General features: G+C 35.8%; 1 protein-coding gene across 1 annotated transcript in view; it reads left to right on the forward strand.

The window, feature by feature from the left end:
- Window positions 1–19,984, forward strand: part of ABCA12 (ATP binding cassette subfamily A member 12) — a 231,375-nt gene that overhangs the window by 74,512 nt on the left and 136,879 nt on the right. Inside the window, exon 4 of the mRNA XM_074191440.1 lies at window positions 19,177–19,268. Coding sequence (XP_074047541.1) covers window positions 19,177–19,268 — 92 coding nt within the window. The remainder of the gene's footprint in view (window positions 1–19,176; window positions 19,269–19,984) is intronic.

The raw sequence follows: 19,984 nt of genomic DNA on the forward strand, positions 1-19,984 counted from the left end.
AGCTAAGAACAGGCAATTAAACCAGAATAATATACTTTTAATTGTTCAAATTGGATACTCCCAAACCATTGTGGTCAAAATTAAAATGCATCAAATTATTGCTTTTCCCAAGTATTTTCAACACTATTGTAGTCAGTCAGCTAATAAGCATCTTTATGCCAGCATTTTAAGCACCAGAGATTCAAAAAAAGGCAAAAATATAGAATTTTCTCTCGAGGAATTAATATTCTAATTGGAAAGACCATATTAAAACAACTTATATAGAATAGAGAGGTAACTGAAGGGTAGAAAGAAGCAGAGGGTAGAATCAGGAAATAGGAGAGAAAGGAGGTTGTTGGGAAATGATCTCCTACAAAAGATAGGATCTGTACTAATTAATGAAAAAACCAGGGAATCAGGAGGTGGAGGAGAGGAAAGAGAGCATTTCAGGCATAAGGGACTGTCATGCATTGAGGCAGGAGCTGAAGTATAAAGTATAAAAAGAAGAAAAGTTAAGAATACCTAGATTGCAAAGTACGTAGACGTGACTAAAGCATAAAATGACTGGGAAAGTAGGACTTTAAATGTGAAATGGAAGATTTTATTCTGGAGGTAATCAGAATATGCTGAAATTGATTGAATAGGGGGTGACGTGGCTAGATTTGAATTTTATCAAGATTGCTTTGGCAACTGAGTGGAAGATAGAGTTAGGTGAAGAGATTCTTGAAGTGGGATTATTGCAGAAGTCTAGATATAAAGTGATGAAAGCTTGTATGAATGGAAAGAAGGGGATGTATTGGAGAGATGAATGTAGAAATGAAAAGACTTGGGAATAGATTGGACATGGGGAGCAAGAGAGAAGAGTCAAGGTTGACACTGAGGTTGAGAACCTCCATGAGTAGGAGAATGGTAGTGCCCTTGAAGTAAATGGAAAATTTGGAAGAGGAGATGTTTTGAGAAGAAAGATAATGAGTTCTATTTTAGTCATGTTGAGTTTAAAATGCCTATATACAGTAAAGGTAAAATGAAGAATATGGAATCTAGATCTAGCTTAACTAGAAATTCTCTGAGATTTTCAATGTTATTTTCAATTCTGAAAAGATTCCCAGGAATGAAGTCCTTTGAAGATTAGTAGATGAAAATTTACTTTGACTATTGAAAAATCTTGACCAAGATGGTGGAATAAAGACAGGACTTGTCTGAGTTCTCTCAAATTCCCCTCTAAACCACATTAAAATAATGCCTCAAAATAAATTCTGGAGAAGCAGAATGAACATATGGACTGGATGAAACAATTTTCCAGTCCAAGACAATTTAGAAGCTAGACAGGAGAGCTCTGCCTCATTGGGATGAGAGTAGAGCACAGTTCAATTCAGAATGAGTGCTGGCAAGCCAACAGGAAGCCTTGGGGATAGCTGTTCAGAAGAACTTACAGAGCTCTTACTATATAGATGGAAAGGGGGTCAGACAACTGATCAGAAGCGGACACTTTGCTGGCACTTGCAGTGGGTCTCTGATTCATTGCCTTTATATGATTCTGAGTTGCAGTACCAACACAAGGAGCAGCACTAGCAGGAATAGGGACTCTGGTCACAGTTAAGGTTTATGGTCACTCAAAGACTAAAGCACAGACCAGGGGTAAACACAAATCTTCTTAGATCATACTGCTTTTGAAGAACAAAAAATCTACAGACTCCAAGAACCGGTTCTGAACATAGCATCAGAAAAAATCTGAAGCTTGGGACAATGTTTCTTCCACCTGGGAACAAAGCCCAGCTTTAACAAAGGTAAAAGTCAAGATATAGCATTAAACAAAGTAAGACAATGAAATGAGCATATAACAAAAAAAAAAAAAAAAAACCTGAGCAAGGAAAGTTAGTATGGGGACAGGGAAGATCAAAACAAAAATTCAGAAGATGGCAATGAAATCCAAGCAGCTACATGTGAATTGGTCTGATGCTCTGGGAGAGTTCAAAAAGCATTTTAAAAGTCAAATAAGAGAGATAGAAGAAAAACTGGGAAAAGAAATGAGACTGATGCAAGAAAATCTTGAAAAAAGGAGTCAACTGCTTAGTAAAGGAGAAACAAAAATACTGAAGAAAGTAACACTAAAAAGACTTGAAATGATATATTCACTCATTTATCTGTTTATTTTTACATACAGTTTTGATTTTATACTATAGGCCCTCCAACAACTGAACATTTTTATTATGGATGTAGATCTATAACTCTCTGTAACTTAAAAGTCTTTGAGAGTTTCCTAAAGGCATCTAGTGATTAAATAATTTGCTCAGGGTCAATAAGATTTTATATCTATTCTGAGATAATTATATTAGAAGTGAGAACAAAAGTAATCTCTAGGCAGAGACATACATATAAGAACCAATGAGTGGTTATTGTCATTTTGTATCAGATCTGGTAACAAGGGTTCTGACTTCTTTAACATAATTATCACCATATGATATTGTGTGCTTCCTTTAATACAGAGCCAATGTGAATTGTATGACACTACATTCAGACAGCTAGAATTGCTCCAAAGATGCTTGGGGACAGGCTTAGGTACAGGAATGCTACTTTGTATTGGTTTCATTATTAATAATAGTAAATTAATTTGGCTTGACATTTTAAAAATCTTCTTTCAACACAATTACAATTTCCTAGGCATAGAAAATTAATTAGTATTTAAACTGGCCCCAGATAGACATCTCAGTAGGTAAGCCAAGAAAGAACTGGTTCTTTCTTCTTTCTTCCCCTTTTGGGAAGGAAAAGAGAATGCTGGGAATAAGCACTCTGCCCAGAATCAGGTCTTCCTGATTCCAGATCCAATGCTCTATCTACTTACATGCTTGCCTTTGGGGGAGGATTAGAAAAGACTGTAGCTGGCATTCACATATCTGTTCATAAAATCTTTACTGTGTATTGACAATGGGGCAAACTCCAAGCTAGCAATCATCATCATTCAGAAATCTTTCCTTATTTGATGTTCACAGTATTGAAAATTTCCACCCAATTCAAATGATGGCACCTATTTAATATAGTTATCAAGTCCTTCCTGTCTCCTGGGGAGGTAGAAGAGATTACTTGTCAGTAGTTACTTCTTAACTTCAATTGTTAATGTTCAGAGACCTCAGAGATCAAACCAAAAATGAACTGAATTATCTACGATGAACCTGCAAAATAAATTGCTGGCCAGCCCTTGATAGAAAATGTCAGTAAAAGCCTTGAGGAGGGATCTATTTCTGATGTAACCCATTCTTTTTTTGGACAATTCTAATTTTGAGGACTTTTTTCTCTTCATCAAGCCTAAATATATGACTTTTATCTTCCATCCAATGCCATCTAGTCCAACTCTGGATCAACTTCATCTTTCAGTGATGGTCTGTTAGATAATTGACTGTAGCTATCATGCTTTCTTCTTCTTTCAAAAGTATTCTTTCTAGGTTTAATATCTCCAGTTCCTCTAATCAGGCTTCATAAAACATGAAGTGGAACCACCCCCCGCCACCTTGGTTGCACTACCCCAGGCATACTCCAGCTTATTAATGTCTTTCTTGACTCTAAGCAGGGTCCTTATTCTCACCATTCCCCTATTCTCTGGTGCCCAGAGCTGAACAGAATGATCCATTTTGTGGTGTGACCATGGATAACAATAAAGCAGGATGATCATTGTCTTACTTCTGGATATCATTGCTGTTTTCCTGTAGCCTAGAATTATTTTATATTTCTTGCCTGCCCCATCTCATTGCTACTCATATTGGACATACAGTTAGCTATCACTCCCAGGTCTCTTTTTGGGAGAGATATGGTCTAGCCTATAACATGTGCTTGTGAACCCAGGATAAAACTTTTGAGTTTCGTAATTCAATTCTAGACAGCTTCTGATTTAATTAGCAAATATCTACTAAACACCTACTATGTGCAAGTCACTGTCCAAGCACTGGAGAGGTAAAACAAAAAGAAACACAAGTTTGATTATAAACCTCCAGAATTTTATAATAATAGGAAAGATATAAGTTCATGTCTGTGATGCAAGATAAATATAAATAAACCAAAGGAGAGCCAAACAGAATGCTCTGAGGAAATTTGAGGAGAACGAAATCAATCTAGGACAGGAGATAAATTTCAGAAGGAATCAAGGAGATGTAATCTAATCTGGGGGTGGGAAGGGGGAGAAGCAGAGGAAGAGGATTTCAAAAGGAGGGGATATGAGGTTCTTTCTTTGGAAGATCAATAGCAAATGTGGGTTGATCAATTGCTGACTGTGTTACAGTTGAGATCCTTTCTTAGGTGTGTGAGTTGGACTGAATGATTCTCGGAATCTTTTTTAACAGAAATTCTATGAATCTGTGTTTCATTAAGAATTATAAGATAATATGGAGGGGGGAAAGATAATATGGAGGAACCATCAGCTAGTAGACTAATTTGGTTAGAATAAAGTACATTATGAAATTATGTATTATGTATTACCTAGAAATGAGCTGGCACTAGTTTGCACAAGTCCTTAAATACTATGGTAAAGAATCTTTTATTTTATCTTTTATTTTAGACAACAGAAGATTTTCTCAAACTCTTTTGGTCTTAGAACTCCTATACACACAGCTAGGTAATTATTGAGTGTCTGAGGCTGGATTTGAATTCAGGTACTCCTGACTCCAGGGCCAGTACTCAATCCACTGTGCCACCTAGCCAGCCCTAACTCCTATATATATTCTTAAAAATGATTGGGGCCCCCAAAGTTTATGTGGGGTTATAATCTATCAATATTTACTATATTAGAAATTTAAAATAATTAATTTAAAGTATTTATTCACTTACATAACAATAAACTCATTATACATGAATATAAATGATACAGTTTTATGAAAAATAACTATTCTCTAAAACAAAAAAATTAGTAGACAATAGTATTGTTTTACATATTTTGGGATATCTCTTTAATGCCTACCTTAACAGAAGATAATTGGGTTCTCATATCTGCTTCTACATTCAATCTCTGTGACATTTTTATTGAAATATATAAAGAAAATACAACTAGGTAGTTGGAAAAGGGATGTGTTTTAATATGAAATAGCATCTTGTCATTATAAACATCATTTTGACTTTGTGGACCTCATGAAAGGGATCCCTACATGTCTTAATCTCATATTTTGAGAACTGTTGAACAATAGGGAACTGCTAATAATTTTTGAGAAGACTATATGGTCAAAAGATCATTTTGGCCACTGGATCAGAAAGGGAGTGGAGAGATTGAAACCTGCAGTACTAATCCAGTGCGGCAGTACTAATTCCATGGATTAATCTTCAGTAAGTATTTGAGTGCCCCTGTGCCAAACAGTGTCAAATGCTTAGGATTCAAATACAAAAGTGAGATATTATCTTCCTTAAAGAATTTACATTCTATAATAAGAGGTTTGCTCCAAGTAATTATTAGATGTGTTGCTGGGAGGGAGGAACATAGGATATACTGGCCACTGAATATGTCAGTCTTTTTCCATATTTTCTTAGTTTTGTTGAACTGTATTTATTCCCTTTCTTTTTGTACTTTGTTATAAGGAATGTTTCTCTGAAAGGAGAAAATGGAGTGATACATTGGGAAATTGAGATGATATAGAAAGAAAAGATATCAAAACAATTGTTTAAAACATTCTAAACAAGAAGTGATAAAATCATCTAGGATATAGTCTTGTATATGAAGAGGAGAGGGCATTTATCTGGGAGATAAAATAGGCAGGAGTTAGCAACTGATTGGATGGGGTGGGGAGTGGAGAGGGAGGGAGACAAGTTAAAAATGATTCTAAGGTGTTGAACCTGGAAGAACCGTGGTGTCAGTAACAGCACTATGAGAGAAGGAAAGGTGATTTTAGGGAAGAAGAAGATGAATTTGGTATTGCATATATTGAGACTAGTGCAGAATAAAAATAAAAATGTTGAACAGGTAGTTAACTAAGTAGAACTGGAGGTTACAGGAGAGACTGCAAATTTACAGCTCTCAAATTAACAGCTATCTCTCTCTGTCTCTGTCTTTCAATCCCTGGATCTCTGCCTCTGTGATTCTATCTGTTGTCTCTCTCTCTCTCTCTCTCTCTCTCGACTCTCTCCCTCTTTTCTATTTCTTTTTAAAGAAATATATCATTTCATCCTCACAAAAAGCCTGTGAGGCAGAAATTATTATTCTCTCCATTTTTACAAATAATGAAACTGAGGTTGAGAGAGGTAAAGTGAGCTCTCTGGGTCATGCAGCTAGTAAATAGGATTTGAATTCAGGTTTTATTCAATCTGAATCTAGTGCTCTATCTCCCATGATTTGTAGATACTACAAATAGGTGAGAGTCATCTGTAAAGAGATAACCCTAGCCACAGAACATTATATAATTAAGTAGGTTGTATAGCCAAAATTAAATTTAGGTCTGCTGATTCTCAGTGCCTTTCACAAAGTAGGAATTTAATAAATATATACTCACTCAAAGTGAACTGATGCTTGTTGCTCAGGATCAAGAATTTTTAACTTGAGGTCTGTGAAGTTTTCTAAAAAACATAGTTTGATAAGAGTATTTGAATGTAATTAGTTTCATCAAAATCCTGTTCATTTTATTTCATGCATTTAAAGGTATGACTCTGAGAAGGAACCTATTGGCTTCACCAGATTGTCAATGGGACTGTGACACAAAAATAATTTAAGACCTGCTCAAGACTGATCCTGCTATAATTTATCAGTAATATCTATAACCCAGAGTTAGCTAGTTACTCTGCATCAATTCCCACTTCTAGCACAGTCAGTATTTTCTAGAAGTAGCAGGTAATTGGAACTTAATTTACAAAATTAACTACAACAATAAAACTGCATTAATGCTATTTCCCACCATGCTATTAACTTTTATGCCTTCTATAGCCATGTGGTAAAGCTGGTTCATATAGCTGCTGTGTGAAAAATCATTCCTCTGAATCTTTCTCTTCAGTGAATTTATGAGTTAAACCAAAACCCTGTATTACTTCATTTAGAAAGAAAACATTTGTTTCTTTTCTATTTTGGAAAGAAGAAAAGAATATTCACTTTGGCAGGGGTGAAAAGAAGCCCACTAGGCTCAATTCAATGATCTGTTCATTGGGAAGTCATAATCACCCTCTGCCCACTCCTTGCTGGCCAGTTGCCATGGTTTTTATGAACCTTGCTGTTCTAGCACCAGATTTCTGTTATTAAGTTAATATTGCTTTGGGCACCAGCTTTGGTATGACCTGCCTTTTAATAAGTATCTATAGTCCTCTTACCATATCATATCATATCAGTTGCTACTTTGAAAACAAGAACCCATTTAAGTTTATCCCTTTTGTCACCCTCAATGATCCTTGCCCCCTTGTCTGTCCTCCCCTAACTTTTAAGAACATAACAGAACAGTGTGACACTCTGTAATTACGTATGTGGTTGGCATTTAGGAGGATGAAATTGTGAGTAATCTAGAAGTACAGTATTATTTTAGTCTCCCCCCCCCATGCCACAGAGAATTTACTGTCAATGAGTCAACTGCTGCATTTCCATCCCTAATCCCCACTGAAAAGATACTAACATCATCACTCTGCCCTTATTGACTTTGCTGCAGAGAAAGCTTAAAACAGATCACCATTTATTTATAAGGAGAGAGGCTCCTATCAATGGTCTTTGGACCTCATCTTATATTCCTCTCCTGGGCCAAAACTCCTTACAGTACTTGCAAAGATCAGCTAGAGCAAGTCCCAAACTTGTAAATATACAGTATTAAACACAAGCATTGGTACTGTAAAACCACAAAGATGAATTTCCTGGTGTTTTAGGTAAACAACTTTCAGTACCATTGAAACTAAAATAAAATAAATTCACTTTAACAGTACATGAAATAGACTTGGCACTATGCAGAACATTATCTAGGAGAATAGATGTCTAACTATACATGCACATTTTGGAAGTACATGCATATTTATAGTACAAAGTAATCAATCAATAGCAATAAACATGGTTCGCTAACAAAACAAAGCTAGCTAGCAAAGATCATAATATTATCAGTAGATCTATATGTAGAATGCAATTTAACCATAAGCAATAGATGCAGTGGATAAGAGAACTGGGTTTGAAGTTAGAAAGATCATATATAGTTCCAGTACACCTGAACAAGTCACTCAGTCCTCTTTGTCTCAGTTTCCTCACATGTAAAATCAGCTAAAGAAGGGAATGGCAAGCCACTCCACTATCTCTGTTAAGAGAATTCCAAAAGAGGTCACAAAGAGTTGGACAAGACTGAAGACAACTAAAAGCAATAATAATAGAGGATAAAGTAAACATTAACTACATCTATGGCTATAGCCTGAATATAACACAAAGCATAATCAACAGAACAAAAAGCAAGAATATTCAAATATGTTGTCTTAGACATATATAGTAATAAAAATGCAATTACTAGTGTCATGGCCTGGTTATATCTCTAATTGTATCCTACAGTTTACCTTTAACATCATATTTAAGCCTAGTATCTGGTCCAAGAGATCTAGTTCTCTTGTCACTGAATGACCTCTCTGTTTCTATATCAGAGTTAGTAATTTATATGAGCTGATCATCGGGATCTTTATAGACTTATATATCAATGCCTGGCAGCCTTGTCAGGTTGGTCATCAGTACATTCAAGCTCTGTGAGTTGACTCTTTATCCTGAAAGTCTCTGTATTAGTTTTGGGAAGGAAAGAAGTTACTCTTAATTCTTCTGCCTTGTGATAATATACATAGTCCACTATCAGTATCCATATCTAAGTAAGAAAGTCTTTGTAATTTCTGGTAAACAGTCTCTTTTTCCTCAACTTTTTCCCTAGGTGAGTGTCCAATAGCTCTCTTCACTTGTCCAAACCAAAAGTACAACTAGCTCTTCTATGGATAATGGGTAGTTCTAATCAATAGACTGATAGGGCCCCCTCCATCTTCTGGGGGTATTTTGCAAACATACACATTTCCCAATCTCTCAATTACTTTGTATGGGTTAATTTTCCATCTGTCAGCCAACTCTGGAGTCTCTTGAATCACAAAGATTCTCAGTAAAATTCCCTCTCCTTGTTGAAGCTCCTGACAGTTTGCTCCAGTATCATAACACCTTTTGTTTGTCACACATCTTCTGAGCTGAATCCATGGCTTATTAGGAATGTGAGCAGTTGCATCATTTCCTTTGTGTGAAGTATCAGAACACAAATCAACAGGCAGGTGCAGTTCTTGCTTAAACATGAGCAAAAAGTATGATGTAAAACCTATAGCATCATTTGTCATGGAATGATAGGCTTGAACTTGAAATGATACTGTTGATCACAGAATCTTTTGTTCTGGTCTCAACAGTCCCAATATTTTAAATAGTGTGTGGTTAAGATGTTCTGGTTGTGGGTCTCCTTGAGGATGGTAAGGAGTAGGTTTTAATACTTGACTAAGTCAGCATTGCAGTGAGTAAAAGTGAGCTTTGGGACTAGAGTTACAGAAGAAAAAAACAAATTTGAAGTGAGAAAAGGGAAAGTAGAAAATGGAAAGTTATTCATGTGATGATCTACAGATTTCCATTTGTCAATTTCATTTTACCATTTCCAGAGTATTTCACTGGTCAAATTACTAGCCATTTCATTCCTTATTCAAAGATGGGATGAAAAAGTGTTGCAGAAATCTCACTTTATATAGGCAAAAATGGAAAGATGACTTGGCTTTTGTGTAGGCCTAGAATTTATTTCAGATATACTGTGTACAGGACATCCTCCTAGAACTGTGAGAAAGTGCCTAGACAGGCAAGATAAGACCTAGTTCCCCAACCTGAGAAAGATGACTATTACTGCTGTATATAAAGCAGATTGGTACAGAGAAAGGGGAGATAGATGGATAGATAGATAGAGATAGAGATAGATAGATAAATGGATATATATATATATATTTACATACATGAACATATATGTGTATTTATATATATATATATGTATATATATAGTTTGTGATGAAATTCAGTTTTATAAAGATAGTAACAATCCAAAGTGCTTTTATGAATCCCCTGAAGGCTGTTCTTGATCAAAGATCTTAGGTGCATCTCAACTACTCAAGGCTGATGGAGCCACATTGATTAGTGATAGGGACACAATCCTTGAGATATGGACTGAACATTTCATAGTGTTCTTAACAGACCATTATCAATTGATGCAAAAGCCTTTGCTCATTTACCTTAAATTGAAGTCAATTAGTCCCTAGCTGAAGTTCCAACTGAAGAAGAGGATTTGAATGTCTTTAGGCTCCTTTCATGTGGCAAAGTGCCTGGTGCTAATTCTGTTCCAGTTGAGATCTACGTGTGTGTGTGTGTGTGTCCATTGCTTATCCAAAAGCCAACTAAAAATTTCCAGATAATATGAAGTTTATCTCCTGAGAATTCAAGGATGCCTCCATCATCTATCTCTATAAAGGTAAAGGAAATGGATTGTCCTGTGGCAATCACAGGGATGTTTCTCATTGCTCTTAAGATTCTTGCCAGAATCTCCCTCAATAGATTGTTACTTCACTTAGAAGATGGTCCCCTTCCCGAGAGCCAGTGTAGTTTCAGAAAGGATCAAGAAACAATAGCTATGGTGTTTGCTGCCTGACAACTCCAGGAAATATGCCAGGACACAACAGAGATCTATAGATTTGTAGATCTGACCAAGGACTCTGATACTGCCAGTCATGAGAATTTATAGGAAATTACATCAAAATGTGGTTGCCCAGAGAAGTTTGCCAGTATTGTACATCAGTCTCACGATGGCATGCATCCCCTGGTTCTGGATAGTGGATGATGTTCTTGTGAGTTACCAGTCATCAATGGAGTAAAACACGACTGTGTCCTCGTTCCCATGCTTTTGAGCAACCATATTATCAGATGCTTTCACTGAGGATGAACATGGTCTCAAGGCTAGTTATTGCACTGATGGAAAATTCTTCAACTTGAAAATTCTACAAGACAAGACCAAAGTGAAGGGAGGGTTGGTGCAGGATCTTCTGTTTGCAGATATTGTGTCATCAGTGCAGCCTCTGAAGCTGAGATGCAGTGAAGTATGGATCGATTCTCTGCTGCTTGTGCTCATTTTGGTCTAACAATTAACACCAAGAAAACCCAGGTTCTCTATCAGCCAGCACCATGCCATCTATATGTGGAACCAGTGGTTACAGCAAATGGAGAAGTTTTGAGGACTGTGGACAAGTTCACTTACCTTGGCAGTGTACTTTCCAAGGAGATACACATTGCCAATGAGTTGTCACATGCATTGCCGGAGCTAGCTCAGCATTTGGGAGATTCCAAAAGAAAGTGTGGGGAAAAAAGAAACAACAGACTACCAAACTGAAGGTCCACAGAGCCAATGTGCTATCCTCTTTGCTATATGCCTGTGAAATCTGGACTGTCCACCAGCTCCATGTCAGAAAACTGAATAGCTTCCATTTAAATTGTCTTATGAAGATTCTGAAGATCACCTGGCAGGAGAAGCTCCCAGATACTGAGGTCCTTTCCCAAGCTAATCTGCCAAGTATTCCAACATTACTACTGAGAGGACAAATACAAAGGGCTGGTCATGTTGTTAGAATACCAGGCATACCCTTTCCAAGTGGACTCGTCTATAAAGAACTCACAGAAGGCAAGTGCTTATAAGGGGGTCAAAAGAAGCAATACTGGGACATACTGAAAGTCTCTCTTAAGAACTTTGGAATTGATTGTACAGCATAGGAGATAGTAGCACAGGACTGCCAAGCATGGTGTGCCCTCATCAGAGAGGGTGCTGTCCTCAATGAGCAAGGCAGAATTGAAGCAGCTCAAAGGAAACATATCATACATAAGTTTAGATTATTTGTGCCCAATCTGTGGCAGGACATTCCAAGCTCATATTGGTCTGATCAACCATAGCTGGACACACCATAGCTCGTCTCAATACAGTGATATCATTTTGGTCTTCTTGGATAACAAAGAGCAAGGATCAACATTGTGTTTATTTATACAGATAAAGGGATGATGGATAGATAGATAGATAGATAGATAGATAGATAGATAGATAGATAAAGATATAGATGTTTAATTCTTGTACTTTGTAATTGAAGAAGACCAAAATGACAACCCTATTTAGAGATAAATTACAGTGTATCTGATTGTGTCATTTTGGTCTTATCAGATGAATACAAGCTCAGAATGCTCTACCCCAGACACAAATAGTCCATGTGAACATATATCTATATCTATAGTTATACTTATCTCTATGTATAAGTAGCAATGTGGTTATGACCTCAAAAAGGGTGCCATTTGTAGGGGTAGAGACAGAATGATTTTTCTTAACTCTAGATTTTATTTTGATTACCATTGACCATTACAGGTATGTTACTCTCCTGTTCAAAAAATACTTCAGTGACTCCCAGTTGCTCCTAGGATGAAATCTCCTTCAGTAAGCACTTGAATTTCTCCAATCCAGTTCCAACCACTTTTTTTCCATTCTTATTTGATTATTTCCTCTTAGCAGTACTCTAGTCCCTGATGTCGCTATTTCAATCTCCAGTCTCTTTGCCTCCACACTGGTTATTATTCTCCCCCTTGCCTAGGATATACTCCCTCCTCACTTTTGCCTTTCACCACCCTCATCTTTAGCCAGGATTCAATTTAGGGGCTCCATCTTGAAACCCCAAGTTGTGAGTATTCAATCCTTCATCAAAATATCTTGGAACCCTTTGAGGATTGGGGTTCTTTCATTTTTTTGCCTTTGTGTCTCTAGCACTGAACACTATGCTAGCAAATAGTGATGATGTTTGTCCTTCAATCTCGAAGAAGACCATGACATCAGAGGGTTGATGTCATGTCATGCCCATGAATTGGATTTGAGTGAGGGGTGGGATGAGCAAAGTCACCAGCCTTATTTTGTCCTCTCTAGTTATCTGAGACCAGTGATCAAATATGGATCAGGATGACTAGAGGTGGCCCTGGATGCAAGGGAGTCATCAGGGTGAAATGATTTACCCAAGGTCATACAGTAAAAGTCAAATGTCTGAGGCTAGATTTTAAATTCAGATCCTCCTGACTTCCAAGTCACTTATCAGCTGTGTGACCCCCTTATTCCTCCAAAAAGTAAAAAAAAAAGATTGTTACAAGTCTATACATGATGGTCAAATCCCTAACACATAGCAGGTACGTTATAAACACCTGTTAAATTGAATTAAATGTATCAAAAAAGGAATAGCAATACAATTTTAAGGACATATGGATACATTTACAAGATATCTTAGTATTTTTGTCTTCCCCCTCCCTTTTACAATTTCTAGCCCATGTGCTATTTTCTCAATTCTATCAAATCTCTATGAGAGATTAGACAAATGTTGAAAGATTCTTGATGAAAATATCATTTATGTAAAAGACAATGTTTTGTACATGATTTTACACAATAAACCCCATTTTTACAATTTGCCAATTGATGGAACAGTTTAGAAAATGTAGGATATGACTGTATCTCTTGAGTCTTTTGAAAATTTCATTTTAACATTTCATTGCTGACTTTTATTTTTACAATACTTATTTCCAGATGTGCCCCTCTTGCTCCCTACTTTCCAGTGAATTTTTTTTAAAAAGAAAGAAAAAGGAAGGAAGGAAAAGTGAAGGAGTTGAACAAAACTAACTCACAGTAATCTTTTCAGATAATGAATGCAAAATTCATAGTTTCTCCCTCCAGAGAAAGGAAAGGTACATATTCATTCATCTCTTTGTTAAGGCCAAGATTGGGTATTGTTCTATCATTTCTTAATGTCTCATTAAGTCATTGATTTTTCTTTCTATTTTTATTTTTGGAGAATCCTTGACTTGGGAAAAATCAACCTGCTACTTTTTAGCTACTTAAATCCCTTTGAATTCTTTTCTTTTTAGTGCTTTTATTTCATTGAGCATTTTCAATTTCATTTCCCTTGCTTCATTTTTCTTGGAGATATTCAGGTAGTTGTTATGAATTCTTTTCCCTTTGAGTCTCTGTTTACAATTGCATTCATTTTTTTGTTGTTTCTGGCAGATTTGTCAATTTGCCACCATTTTGATTACTTACATGTATTTCCATTGATTTACTCATCTCTCCAATTATCCAGATTGTGAGCAGAAGCAAATTTTTTGCATCAGTCTCTGCCATACTTACACATCTGGATAGGGAGCTTGGTTCAGCTTTGCTTCACTCTAGTTCTATACTAAGTTCCAACTTCTGTGGTTAATCCCTCCTTTCTTTGAGGTTGAGTCATTATTTTTCATTATTTTTTTAAATCACTATTTTGTCTGTTGCAGACTGAAAGCTTTTGCTGGATTATGTGGAAGCTGGTCAGTTTAATTACCTTTGATACAAGCAGTCATATGGGAAGGAAGTCGCAAGACTTAATACTCTACTTTGGGTTCAGTTTTTTTTCTTTTTACTAACATTGTTATATTGTTTTTCAGTCATTTAAGTCTTGTCTTTGTGACCCATTTAGGTGCTTAAAAAAGTACTAGAATGGTTTACCATTTCTTTCTTCAGTTCATTTTACAGATGAGGAAAGTGACTTGCAAGTTAGTGTCCGGTCAGATTCAAACTCAGGAAGAAGATGAATCTTTCGGACTCCAGGCCCAGTATTTTCTCCACTGTGTCACCTAGATGCACCTAACTTACATTGCTATCGTTATTTTCAGCTACCTACTATTTTACTTTTTTTTTTTTAGATTTTGCAAGGCAGTGGGGTTAAGTAGCTTGCCAAAGGCCACACAGCTAGGTAATCATTAAGTGTCTGAGGTCACATTTGAACTCAGGTACTCCTGACTCCAAGGCCAGTGCTCTATCCACTGCACCACCTAGCCGCCCTTGCTACTTTACTTTCTATCGGTTTATACAAATTTTCCTATATTTCTCTGAACTTCTCATATGTATGGTTTCTTAAGGCACAATAGTATTCCGTTAACTTTAAATACTTAAATTTTCTTGGTAATTCATCAAAAGGTGGAAACTGTCATTGTTTCAACTTCTTTAATATCATAAAAATACCATAAATTTTAAATAATACAAGATCTTTTATTTTCTATTTTGAATTTCTTGGGGAATACATATTGATCAATGGACTCTCTAGTAAAAAGGTCTGAATAGTTTAATCAGTTTTCCTCCATCATTAAAAGTTTCTTTGCACCCCCCACAAAAAAAGGTGGTTGAATGACTTGATAGCTCTATCAATAGCATAATCGTTGGCCTGTTCCATCTTTTGCAACTTTTACTGAGTTGCTTAGTATAACATGAATTCTCATCATTGTTTCATTTTCATTTCTCTAATTATTAATGATTCAGAGTGATTTTTCATATGATTATTGACCATTTGCTATTATTGTGAGGACTGATTGCTCATATTGACCTAATGAGCTATTAGATGAATGGCTTTTCATCTTATATATTTAAGCTATATGTTTTTTATTACCAAATATGTTGAGTTGTTAGAGAAAATGTATCTGATATATATGGTTCTTCTAAGACATATACAAATTAAGATCATAAAGGATTCCTTGACAAACCCAATCTCTAAAGATTGCTTTGTTTAATGATTTTCTGATTGTCAAAATCAACTGAAGCATAAAATAAGAAGAAATAAGGTCACCAGAAGTTTTCTAGAGTATTATGGACAATATCATGTATGGGGGTCCAAGTGGAAGAGGGATTCCTTTTGAATGGGGAAGATTTCCAGATAGATTCATATTTCTCTTTGACATCATGATGAATCTCTTCATTCTAAATTTAATGTTAGAGTTTTCTTAATGAGTCCTTATTCACTTAGAAGTGATTGATGCAGTACTCTACAAGGGGAAAAAATTGGAAGCAAGATTATGGCATGATATATAAGTGAATAGGTAGTCCTTTGGGTTTACAAATAAGCATATATATCTTGTACAAGATGGGCAATGAGCTGGCCGAGAATTGAATAGGAGAATAGGCTGGTTTGGATATAAGGAAATTATTCAGTATTGTCCATGATCCCAGGTTGCTTCCTTTATGAAATCTTATTATTTAAATACCAATATTCTCCTGACGATGTTATGAGTCTATAAATCAAAGAAGAACATGAATTTCTATGAATCAAAATCATGAGGCACTAAAAAGGAAGTCTATGGGTTGGTGAAAGTAGGCCATTTTATCAATTTTACTCTTGTGCAAAAAATGACATGAATGATGTCAAGGACATGCATGACATGAAAAGGAGATGGTCTAGTTATATGGTGATGGTAAGGAATACTATAGTCAATGCAGGTTAAAGCAAGTTGCCCTGCCCTATTAGGACCTACAAGAAGGTCTCCAATGTATTACATAGACAGATTTGTGGAAGGAGGGGCACAAGAATCAAACAAGATAAGAAAATATGAATACACTATAAAGAAAATATTCACATCCCATCACTGATCCATGAAAATAAATTAACACCGTAGCTGAATAAATTTACAAAATTAATTTGCCAATCAGCTAGCAAAATCCTGAAAGGTTCTTCCAGAGAAGATGTAAACTTTGATGGGGATGGGCAGGAGGTTGGAAGGAAGGAGAAGAGATATATATGGAACATAAATGATAGAGGAGGCAGTATAGCCAAGAAACAATAGGTGATCCCTGCATCCCTGGAATTAATATGTACTAAAAATGGGAGGAAAGATAGATAGAAAAATAGACAGCCAGGCAGACAGCCAGATAGCCAGCCAAACAGATAAGCCAGATAACCAGATAGATAGCCAGACAGTGAGAGAGAGAGAGAGAGAGAGAGAGAGAGAGAGAGAGAGAGAAGAGAATGAATATTTACAGAAATGTGAGCAAGCAAGAGAATTCCTGCCCTAAAAGAGCTCATATTATGTTGGGGGAAGACAACAAAAAAGGGGAGGGGTGGTGAGTAAAAAAGAGAAGTGTTGTGGACACCTGGGCTCCTTCAGGAGAAAAAAAGATATTCTGTAACATGCTTTGCAAAAATCTTTTAATAAGAATACATGTATTTTCTGAGGAAATAGTGTGGATATACACACATGTATTATTGTGTATATATATACACATATGTGTATGTTCATATATATGCTTTAGATACATATATATGTGTGTATTATATATATATATATTCCAAATAAAGCCATACTTTTCACCTCCAAAGACATTTTGCTCCCTATCCTGTAGAGCTTGAAGAAAAGAATAGAGTTGTTTTTCCCTCTTTCCCTCTGAAATGATTTGATTAAGTCCCATCTGGTAGTAAAAAAAGATGGATTTAATGACTTCTTAAGGTCTTTCCTAACCTTGTAAGCTTATCATTAGCTTTCTTGGTCCCTTATGAGGATCCATTTTCCTTATTCTTACTCTTCTCTACCCTTTGCATTTATCATTTGTATTCTATTTCTTTTTTTTTCCTGCCCCCTTTTCTGCTCATCTTAGTCATACTTATTATACATTTGATGTGTTATTCTAGTTAATCAATCAATCAACAAATATTTATTCATTTTATACTATGTGCCAGGCCCTGAGGCTATAAATACAAAGAATGAAACGATTTCTACTCTCAAGGAACTTAGGATTTTGGGGTCCCCCCTGGGAAACATCTCATGAGAATTGCTGTTTTTCTGATTTAAAATTTTTATGGTTTTCTTGTCTTTATTGCAATAATCCAAACTGAATAGCACTGAGAAAATAGTCAAGTTAACTCAAGTTTCTCAAACTTTCAAAAACTTCAACTTGAGTAAAGGAAAAAGGTTTAGGTCAGTTCTTATTTTAATCTCACCTAGTTTCCCATCCCAAACAGTCAGAAGAAGGAATAAGAAAGGACTTAAGGGAGCAGTATCTAGTCATGAATAATTCACATATACCTTATGAATGAATGCAGGACTTTTGCTGTACCTAACACACTTCATAGGAAGAGACAGGAAAAACATTAAGGAAGGCAAACAAATATTCCCTTCTCTTCACTGTTTTAAAAGTGGGCATAGAAAGAAAGGAAATGATCTAAATTTCAAGAAAGAAATCATCTAAATTAGAAAACACCCCAGAGTATGGTATGAAAATTCTGGTCTGATTTTCAAAGATTAAGTCAAATATAACAAGAAAAGCTAAAAGAATTTTTCTCTCCCTCATTTACATGAATCTCTAGGCATCTTAGTTAAGCTACTATATTAAACCAGAAACCTACACACACACACACACACACACAGACACACACACAACTAGTCCAAATCCAGAGATATAGTCTACATTCTCCTCAATACATATGTTTTCTACTTCTCTACTAAATGATCATTTTCTCCAAGCTCCAGTATTTACTTTTTATTTATGTAATATTTGCTTTCTACAAATATTCAACAATTTATTCAGTGGAGAGAGCCATCACTCTAAAGTCAGTGTACCTGGGTGGAAAACCTGCCTCTGAGAGTGATTCCTTGAATGACCTTGAACAAGTCTCTCAATCTCCATGGGTCTCAGTTTCCTCATATATAGAATTAGGAGGTTGGATTGGATAGTATCTGTGAGGTCTTCTAACTCCTCTCTGACTTGATGATCCTCTCCCAAATGTTGATCTGATCATATCCTGTTCTGGTTCCCTGTAGTACAGTAACCCTATTTGAGCACTGAATTGTCTTACAGAAATTGAAAAGCTACTTATATGAAATGAATTTATTAAATGTACTAATATGCTACCTTGAATTACTTGCAAGAAATGTCTTAGCATTTATCCGGATATGTGTTAGAAACAATTCATCTTGTGTCATATTCAAATCTCTTTTCAAATGCTGTTATGTGGAAAGGCATTTTTCCTTTTGTGTTAAGAAAATAAACAGATTTCCCATACCCTTCTTTGCCCTCAAATCATATTTTTTTGTCTAGTCTCCAGTAAAAGAATGGATTATCACAGAAGCTTTCATATTTCATTATAAAACTTTCATCTTTTTTGAGAGCTTATTACAAGGTTAAAGTAAAAATAACTTTCTCTAACTACCTTCTGGACCATTTCACTTGAATAAAAGTTCACCTTGTAAGAATTTTTACATTGAACATGTAAATCTTGGTGAGTTCATGTGTTAAAATTCTGGAAAGTGGATAAAAGGGGGGAGGAGGTAAAGTAGTATCACATCCCTGAAACCTGTTCTATGATACATTACTGTAACTTCAGCGGTAAATTAGTGTAGGTGAAGTTACAGTATTCTTTTTCATTCCTCTCTAGTGAAATTCAGAGAAAGTCATCCAGCCCGGGAAAGGACAGTAATTCATCACTTCGGAGAGCTAAATTTCCAGAAAGAAGGAATTCATCACTGGGTAAGCTATTTTGTTCTTTTGGTAAAGCAGGTGAAGGTCTAATCTGAAAGTCTATTCTCTAAACTTTCCAGACTGAAATGGAATGCTCAAAAGGGTATCCTTAAAAGAATGAAATATTCCTTATGGTTGCCTTATGGTTGAGAATACAAATATCAAGGTCTCCTTCAATTGGTAGAGTCCTTAATGATAACATTTACATTGCACCATATGAGATTAGGGATTGTACCCATTTCCTAGAGGCAATGGGGGACTCTCAAAAATTAGGAGAGAGAAGTAGAATTGCAAACAAAATGATCAAAATACCCCTTTATCACAGTTACTCAGGATGTTTTTACTGGTTGTCTATTGTAGAATCCCATACATTGAAAATAGAGTTATGATTATAGGCATTTTTTATTGTCATTGAGAACTGTCAGTATTTTAATAGTAAACAATAAAGATATTGAATGATTGCATTGCAATGTTTGTGGGGAAAAATAATTAATGAATGGAAGAATTTGTGATTTTTGTCATCAGAGAAAATTGATCTAGGTGATTGTGAAACAAACAAGTCTAAGTGTCTTTCCTAGGGCAACATAACTAATGTGTTACAGGGGTAGTTTTGAATCAAAATTTTTCTATTCACATAGAAGCTGGATGTTGGGTAACATTCCAACTGGCAGATTCCATGATTCTGTGATTCTTGGTGCCCAGCTCCATACTCTATCTACAGTGTT

Source organism: Macrotis lagotis, chromosome 6, assembly GCF_037893015.1.
Source record: "Macrotis lagotis isolate mMagLag1 chromosome 6, bilby.v1.9.chrom.fasta, whole genome shotgun sequence".
NCBI lineage: Eukaryota > Metazoa > Chordata > Mammalia > Peramelemorphia > Peramelidae > Macrotis > Macrotis lagotis.